Source organism: Phytophthora parasitica (assembly GCF_000247585.1).
Source record: "Phytophthora parasitica INRA-310 unplaced genomic scaffold supercont2.7, whole genome shotgun sequence".
Taxonomy (NCBI): Eukaryota; Oomycota; class Peronosporomycetes; order Peronosporales; family Peronosporaceae; genus Phytophthora; species Phytophthora nicotianae.
Window position 1 is genome coordinate 1,321,805 of NW_008648993.1, and position 13,177 is coordinate 1,334,981.

Genomic DNA, 13,177 nt, shown 5'->3' on the forward strand with positions numbered 1-13,177 from the left:
TCCTGCAGTTCGCGAAGATTATACGCGTTCGTGTTGCGATGAACTAGAAGCCATTATTCACTTTAACACGAATGTACTTCGACGAAAATACTGTTTCTGCTACTGGTAATTTGTAATGGGCCAATGCATGGTGCTTAATTTGTTAAATGGATGAAAGCTTCATCAATTCGAAAGCTATAAAACTTAAAGTAGGTAATTTTGTAAAAAAAAAAATAATGAATGCTCGGGATAGTCTGCCATTATCTGGGAGGACAGCTCGAAGAGCTGTATGGACAGCCTGAGGCCGGGTTCTAACCGCGTTCCTTTCGTGTCATGCCATGTCAAACCGTATTGATCGAGAGGTAGGGTATTAATAACAGCTTCATGAAAGTGCCACGTGCCAAGATAACTGTAAATCAACAATCCTTGTCAATTATGAACAAATACGCTATGCAGATACTTGCACAATGCTTCTGCCAAGCTTTGCACAACGGTCGCTACTTTGCCAACGCTTTCCGTTGCATACAATTTTACCATTTCAGTATTGCAAGGTACCGAGCATTCCTATTATATTATGCATTTCTAAACGGATATGGCACACAAATCGCACAGAAATCGATCTTAGCCCAACGGCACGTATGGCGCCATGGCACGCAGTTAGAATCCGGCCTCACGCAGATTAATTCGCTCCAAAAATAGTTGCCTATAGCACAAGCACCTTTCAGATCACACCACGGCACAAAACATATTCACAACTTAGTGACACTACATTCGCACAAACTACTTCATACAACCCGTTCCCCATGGACAACACATGCGTCTAAAGGAGACTCAAAATTACAAGTTATGATTCAATACTAGAACATCGATGTTGTCGCCAAAGGCCAGCTGTACATCTAAGAAACCGTGTGGATAATTTTAGCGCAACAAGTACAAGATTTGTTAAATTAAAAATATTATACGTTGTCTAATTTAGTAGCGGTGTGAAGCTGCTATTCTTCGGCAAGCTTACTTGTCGAAGAAGCAGCTCTCGCCCTTTCACTTTATCATGATAAAACAACTATCTCAGTCTACAGAGCCGTCATTGACCGCTCAAGAATTTTTTGCTAGTTAAAGCTTCCAACACTAGTTGTAGCTAAAAATAAATAAATAATGTTGGTTTAGAATGACTCGACTCGTTGAGAGAAGAATAATGTATTCCACAGCCCCCTCCCCCGCCCGCCTAAAGCGAATCACCCAAGTTTTAGCATTATCACGCCGCACGGCCTCTGTTACATTATAATACATTAAGTTACCATATATCATACATTTATAGAGGATGCGTAACATCAGTTTTATTTTTCTTGAAGCTTTAAGAATTTTTTATTTGTGAGCACAAAAGAACGGCTTTGTATATTTTAGGACGTTTCGGGTACAAAATCTGACCCAACACGAACGTACTATGCGAGCTGAAATCGGGATATTCCACGTACCGATACTACGAATGCCGCAAAGATAATAAAATAACCTGATAACAAGGAGATCTGATGCCAATATTTAACATTTCAACTAGAAACTCGGTTTCTTTTCTTCATCGTGACACAAACATAAAAGAAGAACGATACTACTACTTAGCAAGGAGCATCCGTGTTCGTGTGCATTACGATCACTAGTTCTAGTTTATCGTAGCACAAACTCGTCTAAGCTTCGCACGTAGAGGGGATGCATAGCGTCAGGGTAATCAAAAACGACCAGAAGTTCGTCCTAAAACACTGATGTCGGCGTGGGAGATCTTTGCACGCGCTTGAAGTCCGCACGGTGCAGTCGTCTACAGCTCGTTAAACGGGTGCGGCTCCAGGCTCTCTTTGCCATTCTCCAGCAACGCAAACATGGTCTCCGCGAACGCCTTCATGTCCGCGTTATCACGGCGCCTCGCCGCGTTCTGTTTGGGTACCGGTGCAGCAGCATTCAGCCATATATATATTAGTCACATTCTGCATAGCAAAACCACCAAGCTATGTCGAGAAAACACCACCACAATGTATGGTATTGTTGAAAAATAACAACAATAGGCGAGATACACGTACGCTCTCCTGATCGTAACGCTCGACGATGGTCCATTTGCGTGGGTCGCTGGCGCTCTGCATGGGGTGCCATCCGAGGACGCTGGGGTCCTTGGCATTAAGCTGGGCGGCTTCGGCCAGCTTGGCGCGCAGCTGGTCCTCGACGCCGTCCTTAGCGTACAGGTTGACGATAACGGTGAAGACCATAGTTCTAGTTGATGGGGTGGTATTGGTTTGGAGGTCGAGAGAAGATTCGAAAATGAGCGAAGCTGGCAAGATGCCCTTAGCTTCGGCACGTAGAATGTGTCCTGCACATTGATACCCAAGGGTACGTCACTTCAACCAACAGTGCTCTGATAACCCCGATTACGCGAGAGAACTGTATTCGCGATTCCCAGCACCGTAATCCAATACAGTTGGCTTTAAGTATGAGCAAAGAGCCACCCCCTTGTTTTTGATCGATTACAACTCTTATCGACTGTGTCAAGTTAGGATTATGCTTGATATGATCACCATAAAAACCTGAGAGAAAACAGAAAAAAACAACAAAAATACTAGGACAAAGCTGGATGCAGACAAATTACAACCCGGACAAAAGACAACCTAACAACAAAGAATAGGCCGCAATACCACCAAAAGCACGAAACCAGCCAACACAAACACCAAAAACACAACAAAATCAAAGACCAGCACCAAAAAAAACAAAAACCTGAACAAAAAGGAGGCAAGATCCTATGGCAGCAGACCAAACGAGGCAAGAAAAACAAACCCACCAGATATACACATGAGACGGCGGGACGCAGAGCCGAGCGAAACCACTTAACAAAAAGAAACGGCAACTGAAGCCGAAAAGCAAATTACCCCGAATCCAGAAAAGAACCAGCACTGACAATACAACCGGAAACAACGCCAAAGGCCACGAAGAAACACTAAAAATAAGACGCAGGTTGGCGCAAACTAACGAACCCCAAAACGCGAACACAATCATATCAAGCATAATCCTAACTTGACACAGTCGATAAGAGTTGTAATCGATCAAAAACAAGGGGGTGGCTCTTTGCTCATACTTAAAGCCAACTGTATTGGATTACGGTGCTGGGAATCGCGAATACAGTTCTCTCGCGTAATCGGGGTTATCAGAGCACTGTTGGTTGAAGTGACGTACCCTTGGGTATCAATGTGCAGGACACATTCTACGTGCCGAAGCTAAGGGCATCTTGCCAGCTTCGCTCATTTTCGAATCTTCTCTCGACCTCCAAACCAATACCACCCCATCAACTAGAACTATGGTATTCACCGTTATCGTCAACCTGTACGCTAAGGACGGCGTCGAGGACCAGCTGCGCGCCAAGCTGGCCGAAGCCGCCCAGCTTAATGCCAAGGACCCCAGCGTCCTCGGATGGCACCCCATGCAGAGCGCCAGCGACCCACGCAAATGGACCATCGTCGAGCGTTACGATCAGGAGAGCGTACGTGTATCTCGCCTATTGTTGTTATTTTTCAACAATACCATACATTGTGGTGGTGTTTTCTCGACATAGCTTGGTGGTTTTGCTATGCAGAATGTGACTAATATATATATGGCTGAATGCTGCTGCACCGGTACCCAAACAGAACGCGGCGAGGCGCCGTGATAACGCGGACATGAAGGCGTTCGCGGAGACCATGTTTGCGTTGCTGGAGAATGGCAAAGAGAGCCTGGAGCCGCACCCGTTTAACGAGCTGTAGACGACTGCACCGTGCGGACTTCAAGCGCGTGCAAAGATCTCCCACGCCGACATCAGTGTTTTAGGACGAACTTCTGATCGTTTTTGATTACCCTGACGCTATGCATCCCCTCTACGTGCGAAGCTTAGACGAGTTTGTGCTACGATAAACTAGAACTAGTGATCGTAATGCACACGAACACGGATGCTCCTTGCTAAGTAGTAGTATCGTTCTTCTTTTATGTTTGTGTCACGATGAAAAAGAACTCAAGTTTCTACTTGATCTATTTTACCGTAGTCATATTATTCTCCAGACTATTATTTGTTTGAAGTCCAGACTTTCACGGACAAGATCTTTGATTAATAAGAGTAGTACTTCGGATGCACCCTTGATCACTTCATGGCGCGCTAGAGTCAGAGTGAACGTTCCAGAACCGCTGCATGAAATCTCCAATCCCCGGTCGAATATGTTGGTCCGCGTCTAGAACGGTGTCCACTTGAGCTGCTATAAGCGTGACATCTGTGCGAAACAAGTGAAGTTTTAGTCCGAGGAGCCACCTCGTGACACAATGCAAGAAGAGCTCACGACTCACCTGGGAAATGTCGAAACACAGTCTGGAGACCCTCGAAGGAGCTGATGACCGTCACAAAATAAATACTCTTGGCGGGTATACGCTTTTCGTGCACCAGGTGATGCAGTGCCGCACATGCCTCGATTCCAGTGGCACACTGGATGTTAAGAAGTAGCACGACCTGGTTGGGCCTAACAAGGGGTAGCTGCGCCTGAACGGTGGCCAAAATCCCATCATCGCTGTTCTTGTCGTCTGTTCTTGCGTTAATGGAAGCCACGCCAGTGGGTGATGACGGATTGATAGTGGAGAAGGCACGCAGCATCACCATACCTTTGTCTTCCATGGAGACACCGCAGATATCTTTCTCATCCAGAGACTTGGCTGCATGGCACACGTCACCAAACTGATTCTTGATTTGGACATGCTCATGAGGCAAGCAAGTTAATGCCTCTTCGATCAAAAGCCGTACCAGTCGTGTGGCTCGCTGCTGGAACACTGCTCCGCTGATGCTTTCGTCTCTCAAAGCTGCGATTAGATTTCTACACGGATACGAATGCGCCGATGCCTCGTGGACGAGGAATGGTCGGGATGCTACCGGACTCCTTGTTTCTTCCTCAAATGAAAACAGCGAATCGTGTGGAGGTTGACGGTCTCTCATTTGATGATGGTGCCTGGGGAGATCAGAGTCTAGCTTAGCTGCAACCGATGATAGGCTGCTGTGTCGCCTAGTTTCCTCCGTTGGTTGGTGTACTGATCCCTCCACCTTCTTGTTGTCGCGAGGACTCACCTCCGTGTCAATTGATATCGTGGACACGTCTGGGTAGATTGTAATCGGCCCGGGTGCAGCAGTACTTATCTCATCACTTGCTGCCAGCTGCGGTACCAAGTGTGGGCTTGATCTCCTGCTGCGCGACCTTTTCGACTTCGGATGCTTGGATTCAGCGTTACGATTTCCCCGTGTGAGCACCTCCCACCGATTTTTGTAGAGGTTACAGATTGCAGCACGGCTTACACTGAACTCCCTTGCCAACGCCACTTGCTTTTCGCCGCCATCGATCCGCGTGATGATCTCTCGGCGGTCACTCTCACTCAAATACCTAGAGGTACGCTCGCGACGCGGGGTAGTCGGCTGTGACGCGAAATAACTTGTTATGTCGACATTTGCTGTGTCGCCATCTTGGGAGGGAGATGTAGACGAAAATGAAAAACCTTTAGAGATGGCGAGAGGGCTGACCTGGTCTTGAGCTTGATAAATACTGCTGAGTCGAGAGAATGACACAGCTTTCGAGCCTTTGTCTTCATTGTCTATTGAGACTTCTAAAGACACCTGCTTCCTCTTGAACTGATCGGCCTCGAGGTGGCGAAGAGTTGGAGGATTAGGAGTTAATGCCGAGAACGCGCCTTCGATGCTGTTACGTCGCTTCTTGACGCCCATGCTACTGTTGATGCCAGTAGTGGCCACGCTAGAGGCGCGTGTATCTGAAGAAGACGTTGGGAGATAGGAAGAAAGCTGGGGGAGACCAGTCGGAGGCGGCTCCATGGCTATCAACCGAAGTTGGCCTCTCAAGTTCCTTAGAATCGAGCGAAAATTAGAGTGAAAGAAGTGCTGGACCTCTCTCTTCTTGTGTGGGGTTGGTAGGGAAATACGGGTCACGCATCGAGTTGACTGAGGGACCATGAGAAGGGACTAGAAGTGTGCAGGGCGTCTCATCAAGATTGGGTTAACAGAGCATCAACGACATCATTCACGCGTGAGTTTACTGTTTAAATTCGGTCGGCAATTCCGTTGTCTCCTTACCAAGGTCCCTTCTACCTTCTACTGTCCTGTGTTGTAAACACTGATGCGTGCGAGCCATCGCAGCGTGGTCGGGGATCCAGTTCTACACCACAGCTGGTTGCAGTTGCTAGTCGCAGTCGTCGGTTCATGTACAGATCTTCTCGAACTGCCTCGTCGTCGCCGTCAAACCCCGGGAATTAACGCGCATTCCTAGCGAAATGGTGCTGCAATGCACGATGGTGTCAGGTGAGAACGGAGTTGTCCCAACAACTTATGTTACAGAATGATCTGTGGTTTTTGTTGATTTTTGCGAAGCAGCAGTAAATACAAAATCGCCAAGCAACATTGTTGTTGAAGTTAACACGATTGCGTCGCTGTGAGCATGACGGTTCACTAGAGAATCAGTGCGCGGACCATCTCTCTTGCAACTGGATTTAAAGTCCCAAAGTCCCACGGAGCAACGTTGCGGTGGTTGCTCATGAAGTTCATCAGCAAGAGCGCCCACCGAGACGTCCTACGACAACATACAAAGCTGCAACCGGTTGGTCACCCGATTAGGGTACAGTAATGCATCCAATCCAATCACCTTCCCGCTGCAGTTTGCATCGCTATACTGCACAGGTGCATATCATCTGTACTCTCGTCAAAGCGTTTTCGTGCCACAGATCTGTCGTCGAAAGCTTGAGGTCAATTTTGTTTTTGAGCTTGATAAATAAATTTGCATTTTCAACGTGTATCATATATTTAGAACATACTGTTTATTACTTAACATTAAGTTCTGATGATATCCTCTGTGGAGTCCCCACTGCTGCAAGTTGGAGACTGCATCCATAGCCAAATTCATGGAGTCTCGTCCTTGACTGGCATGAGCGGACCGTGGATCTGCATGCTGTAGCTTCCGCTGGCCTACACGGAAGCTACAACCACACAGTGCTGGCTATCTGTATCACGTAAACGAAAGAGGTTAACTCTTTGAATTCGATTATTATACAAATGTTAGAAGGTTTATTAATCCTAAATATGCATCATAGCAAACCTTAGTTTGTTTTTATTTGACAAACACAATAAAAACAACTTACCCCAGAGACTTGCTTGGACCTATCCTTCCCGTTTTGGGCTGGGTCGGAGTTCTAAGGCCTTTAAGTGCTTGAAAATCAACATTTCCTTACCTTAGCCCATAGGATTTGCATAGGATTTGTGAGTCTTGATTCCACATTGTTTCATCATGTTTGATATTTTGACTTGTTTTAAGTATGTAAGTTAACATAACCTTTTAAAAATCATGGGCTGTAGCAACCGCCAATCTAAATTTTATTGAATCCACAGTATGATTTTAAGTTCAAAAAAAGAATGTGAGTTTTGCTTTCTTAGAAATTCTAAAATTTATTTACTCGTATCTGGCTAACAAAAATGAACTGGGAAAAGATTTTCTTTATGAAAAAACTCTTTTATTGCCACGAAACAAACACATTCGCTGTTATCAACTCACGCAATATTAATTCGTCATACCATCGCTGCAAAATGGACACGCTGGCGCTGTAAGAGCTTTGTAGCCGCCTGGTCACCTCCTCGGCGACATACTTTCGCAGTAACCAGCACAAAAACTGCAGTTGCGGCTATACCTCCCACGATAATGGCAGCCGTCGCGAATAGGAGCGACACGGCTGATGAAGATATTGAGGGTTTGATATCAGACGTATCCTTCGACTTCGACGCCTTGGTGGACGCTACACAGGAGGTGAAATCTGCCGCAGTTGACCACCAATATAGAGAACACAACCACTCAGCTTGGCACGCAGCATCCAAACACGATGATTGGAGACGCGATTGGGCCTTCGAGTTGAAGTAGTATTGCTCCAACAGTTGTGCGTCCGCTGCTGCACGCTCCACAAATCTGGTAATCTCCGATGTGCTCAATGAACTGACGCCATACTCCGTGCTTGCTTGGAAGAGTGCCTTCCAATCGACATCTTGCGTGGCTTCCGAGATGTTGCCACCGTAAACGGTGAAGTCGAGAATATCATACGTCGTAGCGTGGAAATCCCAGACCATAAATGCTGGATTATTCAAGAACAACGGAGAAATTGCCGCCGTCATAAACAGTGGCACGAGTTCCGAGCTGTCTGTATAGTCATCGTCCACAGTCACTCCGTCCTGCTGGAGTTGGAAACTCAAACTGCTGGAAAGGGGTAATCGGAACTCGATGCTGTGCACGTGACCGAAGAACTGGGCCTTGATGATATCGGTGTATTGGCTGACAATTTGCTTGTACGTCTTGATGTACGTCTCGTTCCACATAGGTTCTCCAGCATACGAGTCGATAATAGGAGGGATGTGGCCAACGATGTAGGCCCACTTGCCAGCCCCTCGCAATTCGGATAGTGATGCATTCAACCACTCGAATTGGTCGAACGGGTCAGGCAAGTCCGACGTATCTGGATGATGATTTGGCTGTGAGAACAACACAGAATGTTAGCTATTGAGGTATCAAAATAGCAAAATCGGACTCACTGAATAGGGCAGCGTGTTCAGCGTGATCACGATCAAATTTTCGTCCAAGGCGTACGCTAAGTACCCGCGGCGGTTGAACCAATCGAGGTTGGACTTCGACATCGTATTGTTCCAGGCCCCTGAAATTAATGCGATCATCGGATTCTCCTCCGTCTCGGGGTCCGTCACATTCATGGTGTAGTCAGGACCTACACATTTGCCACACAACCGAAAGTCTGTCAATACAATAGAACTCAACCTCTCCCGGGTTACATTCATCACGCACTTGTGTCGGCATTGCCTATGATCGCCGTGATGTCGAGAGCCGTGCCATTATTCTCCGTAGAGTAATACTTGGCCATGGTCTCGACGTTCTCCTCGACAGCTTCAGCGAGATATTCGTCCGACAGTTCTCCATGCACCACGTGGTCCCCCGTGTAGAGGAAGAACTCAGGATCGGGTAGCAGCTTTTTCGCGTAGTCCAGAGCCGATACCAACAAACGCATCGGTGCGTCGTCACCATAGGCGACGGGAATCTCGGCCGATTCGCTGGCGTTCAGCGACTTGGAAATGTTGAGATGTACGTCCGAAAAGTGCAAAATGTGACGCACAGTAGCTCCAGCGGTGCTATTTCCATAGCGCGCGGTCGAGTTATCCGCGGAAGTTGAAGCAGTTGATGTGATGACAATCACGGTGGTCGCCAATGCCAGCCCAACCATGCAGCGCATGGTGACCTCGTAGCAACTCGCTTGCTCTCGACGGTGAATTTGACGGAATGAATTCATGTCGGCTAGAATCGAGTGCTCGATCACGCCAGTACTGGCGCGTCCTACCTAAGTAAGGTTTTACGGCATAAAATTGCTGTGAAACATGGTGCACTTGACATGGTACCCTTTGATGCGCCCAGGAAACACCATATGCACACCAAACTCTTTTAAGTTCGATTTTTTCCTCTCCTCCTAGTGGCTAATAATTTCGTGCGAATCGTTGGCTCACGGTCCACGCAAAAGCCGATACTGAAGACCTGTCCATCATTTCTCAAAGAGGCAAAAAAGCAGAGATGGCGAAGGTCACGAACACCCCCAAGACGGCGGCCGGCAAGGCGGCTGCCAAGCTGTCCAAGAAGGTCATTAAGGGCTCGCACGGCAAGGTGCTGAAGATCCGCACCAAGGTGCACTTCTACAAGCCCAAGACCCTCAAGCTTGCCCGCGCCCCGCTGTACGCCCGCAAGGCCGTGCCGTCGCGCAACAAGCTCGACAAGTACCGCATCATCAAGGCCCCGCTCACCACTGAGTCGGCCATGAAGAAGATTGAGGACAACAACACGCTCGTCTTCCTGGTGGACCTGCTGGCCAACAAGCGTCAGATCAAGGACGCCGTCAAGCAGCTGTACGACATCAAGGTCGCCAAGGTCAACACGCTCATCAGGTACACCACATCGCGTCGAGCGTTTAAGTTACAGGGCGGAGGGAACAGAGAAACCCCTTAAGATGCTTTACGTCTGGCCGTAGTCCTGATAGGGAAGTGCGGTGACGTGGTCTCGAGGGGCGGCTATAAACGCCGCTCTCCGTCTGTCATTGTTGGGGATATCAGGGACAATGTATGCTGACTGTATGATTGTTTTTGTTGTTGTTTGCAGACCCGATGGCCAGAAGAAGGCGTACGTTCGCCTGACCGCTGACTACGACGCTCTTGACGTGGCCAACCGCATTGGCGTGATCTAAGCTGTCTAGTTTGACTAGGTAGTATGTTCGGCCCAGCCGTACTGCGAGGGATCGCTCTTTGCCATCATCTTGAAGAAATAATAAATACATGGCCGTCGCACTCTCGCTGAAAGGCTGAGGGAGCGGGCCTTCGTATGCCTAAAACTAACTCTTTTGGTTGTTTTGCTTTTGATGGTAACGAGGAGTGCAAACCAACAGTTTCGACATCTACTACGTGGTTAAGTCGGAAGGAGAGCAAGTTATGTAGTTCTATTCCACTAGTCAGCCATGTAACACACAGCTATTGCCACATCACACGGCCATCTGTGACTCGCTCGACAACAGTGATCGAGCGGTGGTATCGCCTTCTGCAAGCTGCTTCACACAACTCACTGGAAGATCTTTATTGTACTGTCCGCGCCGCCCGTCGCGATAAAGTTGCGCGACGAGTGATAAGTCACCGAGTGCACAGCTTCACCCAACTTCGGTCGATGAGCCTGCACACATTTACAACGTCAGTCAGCCAAATACAGCGGTAAGTTCCCTTGAAACTAAAACGCACCGTTTGTTCAAATACGCAATGTCTGTCAGCAACGGACCAAACACGCAATGAACCGTCGTGGCCTGAAAATACCATGAGCAATTAGTATACCTGAAATTAGGGAAATAGAGCGACAAAACAAGCAGTTGTACCTCCTGAAGCAAGGTACAACCCCGCTGTGTCGATAGAAAGCGATGAAACAGTATCCTGATGAGCAGTGAGAGAGCCGACACACTCGCCTGCACCCCAAATTTACGTACAGCAGTTAGATCATCGCCGTGTGCAGCAAGTTCTCGCATTAATCCAGTCGTACCTGCTCGCATGTCGTACATCCTGATTTTTCGGTCTTGATGAGCAGCAATAGCGACTGGCATGGTTGGGTGCACAGTAATCTGCATCACGAATCAATGTACGTTAGTTACTAAACAAACGTAACCAAAGCAATACTATCAGAACGCACCTTATTCACTTGACCTCCTCGTCCCTTCGTGTCGACATCAATTGCACGAGTTAACTGAATAACGCGCTCAGCAGCATAGTCGAACTGGGCAATGGATCCATTAGTGTAGCCGACAACGCATGTCTTCGGATCCGTTAGCATCGAGTGCACTGACGTCGGCACCAAAGAGCCACCAATGTTCGGACCTGGTCAAATACAAACGAACACGATAAGTTAGCCAAGGAAATATATCTGAGCGCGATAAAAAGATTTAGGCTTACCAGTCCCATTTGTGTTGGTCTTGCTTGTGCATCGAAGTTCACCCTGAAGCGTGAGATCTGTCATTTCGATAACATGTACGTTAGCAACAGCGTTCAAGGCATGGGCAAGTGTGAGCTGGCTTTGATAACCGGCGATTGTATACCTGACATAACTCCCCACGTTCGAACAACACCGTCTGCTCCAGCCGAGAACAATGTGTTTGAAAGCGGGTGTGCATGAAGATCCCAGATTGCGTCGTCATGAGCATCCTTAATCGAATGCATTTTCATGCTCTCATATTCCTGATACGTGTACGGTTCAGGTTTATCGGTCTCTGTACCTGGTAACTGGAAGAGGTGGAGTGCTCCATCGCGCCCCGCTGACACGAATGAGCCTGCTCGGCCTGGAGGACATTCGGAGTTTTCCGAGCTAAACACAGCCAGAGCCAATACGCTCTTCGAGTGCGTCCGCATAGTTACAAGCGAGTCCACCTCGGTAGCTCGCTGCGATGGCGGGCCATTAGCTACACTGGATAAATTCCACACCTTCACTGTGCAATCCTCGCTACCCGACACCAACAGCGGCTCCGTCGGGTGGAAAGCAAGCGCCCGCACTCCATCCTAAAAAAAAGGCAAAAGCAAACACGAGAGTAATATTGTGAGTATAATGTGGCATAACTCATGACAAAAGACGCAAATGATGCCGTACCATGTGCCCTGACAGCTTCAGCTTCAACTTGTGTGCTCGGTAAGCACCCTTGGGTGCAATTGGGATCACCGCTGGTTTCAATGGCTTCGCCGTCTCAATAGTACCTGGTAAAACAATAAGAAAAATATCATCTTCTTAATAAAGCAGCATCGCAGAGCATTGCTCGGCTACACGTACGCTCAACGCGTTCCACCTCCCGTCCGGATCCCGAGGCTGATCTGTTCATCTCGCGTTCCACCTCACGTCCTGATCCAGAAGCTGACCTGTTCATTTCCCGTTCGACTTCCCGTCCTGACGCAGTCCTGTTCATCTCACGCTCCACCTCTCGTCCGGACGCCGTTCTGGACATCATTCGAGGACGCGAGATTTCCGTGCCCTTGCCCTGTGAGTTCTTGGGCGTGCTGGATGCACTTTTGTTCCTGCTATCTGTTCTATAAATGCTGTAAGCCTTGGGGCTGCCGGCGGGCGACGGGGCGGGTGATGGCTGCTCGATGGTGCGTCCTGACTTGGAGCGCGTGACTGTCACGCCACGCGAGACCTCGGTACTCTCGGTACGTGGCTTGGTGGAAGATCCACCTGCACTAGATACCGCAGCGGGAGACGCCAAATAACGACCGCGTTCCTGTCTCAACGCAAACTCGAGCATCTTAACACGCAGCATGGCATCCTTGTAGGCTTGCTCCTGTTCGCTCCGCTGATCCTCGAGCTCGCGCACCTGCGCCTGTAGTTTTTGGCGCTCTTCATTCCAGTGCGCTTCGTCGCTGGCCACACTCGCAAACTGCCGCTGCAGGTAGCGCAGCGCCGCATCCACGCTCTCCATGCTCGGCTAAGGGGCGTCCGTCGGGCCTAATACCACGAGGTTTCTCCCCCTCCTCTTCCAGGCTCGCCTGCTTGTGCTAACGCCACAAAAACCAAGCTATTAAACCCCAAAACCTCGCTTCATCTTGAAGTGAGCGACA

The 13,177-nt window shown here is 48.5% G+C and overlaps 6 protein-coding genes across 6 annotated transcripts; 2 read left to right on the forward strand and 4 right to left on the reverse strand.

Moving 5' to 3' along the window:
• Positions 1-1,676: 1,676 nt before the first annotated feature.
• On the reverse strand, positions 1,677-2,270 carry PPTG_05454 (hypothetical protein). The gene is made up of 2 exons (XM_008899002.1): positions 2,046-2,270; positions 1,677-1,900 (listed from the first exon to the last, which is right to left on the reverse strand). Exons 1-2 carry the CDS (start codon positions 2,226-2,228, stop codon positions 1,787-1,789), a joined length of 297 nt encoding a protein of 98 aa, XP_008897250.1. The 5' UTR covers positions 2,229-2,270; the 3' UTR covers positions 1,677-1,786.
• A 1,037-nt stretch (positions 2,271-3,307) lies between these two features.
• On the forward strand, positions 3,308-3,749 carry PPTG_05455 (hypothetical protein; the record flags this gene model as incomplete). Its single annotated transcript, XM_008899003.1, has 2 exons — positions 3,308-3,490; positions 3,636-3,749. The coding sequence occupies 2 exons, from the start codon at positions 3,308-3,310 to the stop codon at positions 3,747-3,749; spliced, it is 297 nt and encodes a 98-aa protein (XP_008897251.1).
• Positions 3,750-4,125: 376 nt separating this feature from the next.
• On the reverse strand, positions 4,126-5,839 carry PPTG_05456 (hypothetical protein; the record flags this gene model as incomplete). The annotated part of the gene is made up of 2 exons (XM_008899004.1): positions 4,126-4,247; positions 4,321-5,839. The coding sequence occupies 2 exons, from the start codon at positions 5,837-5,839 to the stop codon at positions 4,126-4,128; spliced, it is 1,641 nt and encodes a 546-aa protein (XP_008897252.1).
• A 1,598-nt stretch (positions 5,840-7,437) lies between these two features.
• Positions 7,438-9,294, reverse strand: PPTG_05457 (hypothetical protein; the record flags this gene model as incomplete). The annotated part of the gene is made up of 3 exons (XM_008899005.1): positions 7,438-8,527; positions 8,588-8,775; positions 8,853-9,294. The coding sequence occupies 3 exons, from the start codon at positions 9,292-9,294 to the stop codon at positions 7,580-7,582; spliced, it is 1,578 nt and encodes a 525-aa protein (XP_008897253.1). The 3' UTR covers positions 7,438-7,579.
• A 288-nt stretch (positions 9,295-9,582) lies between these two features.
• Positions 9,583-10,438, forward strand: PPTG_05458 (60S ribosomal protein L23a). Its single transcript, XM_008899006.1, has 2 exons — positions 9,583-9,994; positions 10,206-10,438. Exons 1-2 carry the CDS (start codon positions 9,627-9,629, stop codon positions 10,288-10,290), a joined length of 453 nt encoding a protein of 150 aa, XP_008897254.1. The 5' UTR covers positions 9,583-9,626; the 3' UTR covers positions 10,291-10,438.
• On the reverse strand, positions 10,414-13,156 carry PPTG_05459 (hypothetical protein). The gene is made up of 9 exons (XM_008899007.1): positions 12,396-13,156; positions 12,219-12,322; positions 11,674-12,130; positions 11,531-11,587; positions 11,271-11,455; positions 11,124-11,202; positions 10,963-11,049; positions 10,832-10,893; positions 10,414-10,766 (listed from the first exon to the last, which is right to left on the reverse strand). Exons 1-9 carry the CDS (start codon positions 13,036-13,038, stop codon positions 10,659-10,661), a joined length of 1,782 nt encoding a protein of 593 aa, XP_008897255.1. The 5' UTR covers positions 13,039-13,156; the 3' UTR covers positions 10,414-10,658.
• Between the last annotated feature and the right edge of the window lie 21 nt (positions 13,157-13,177).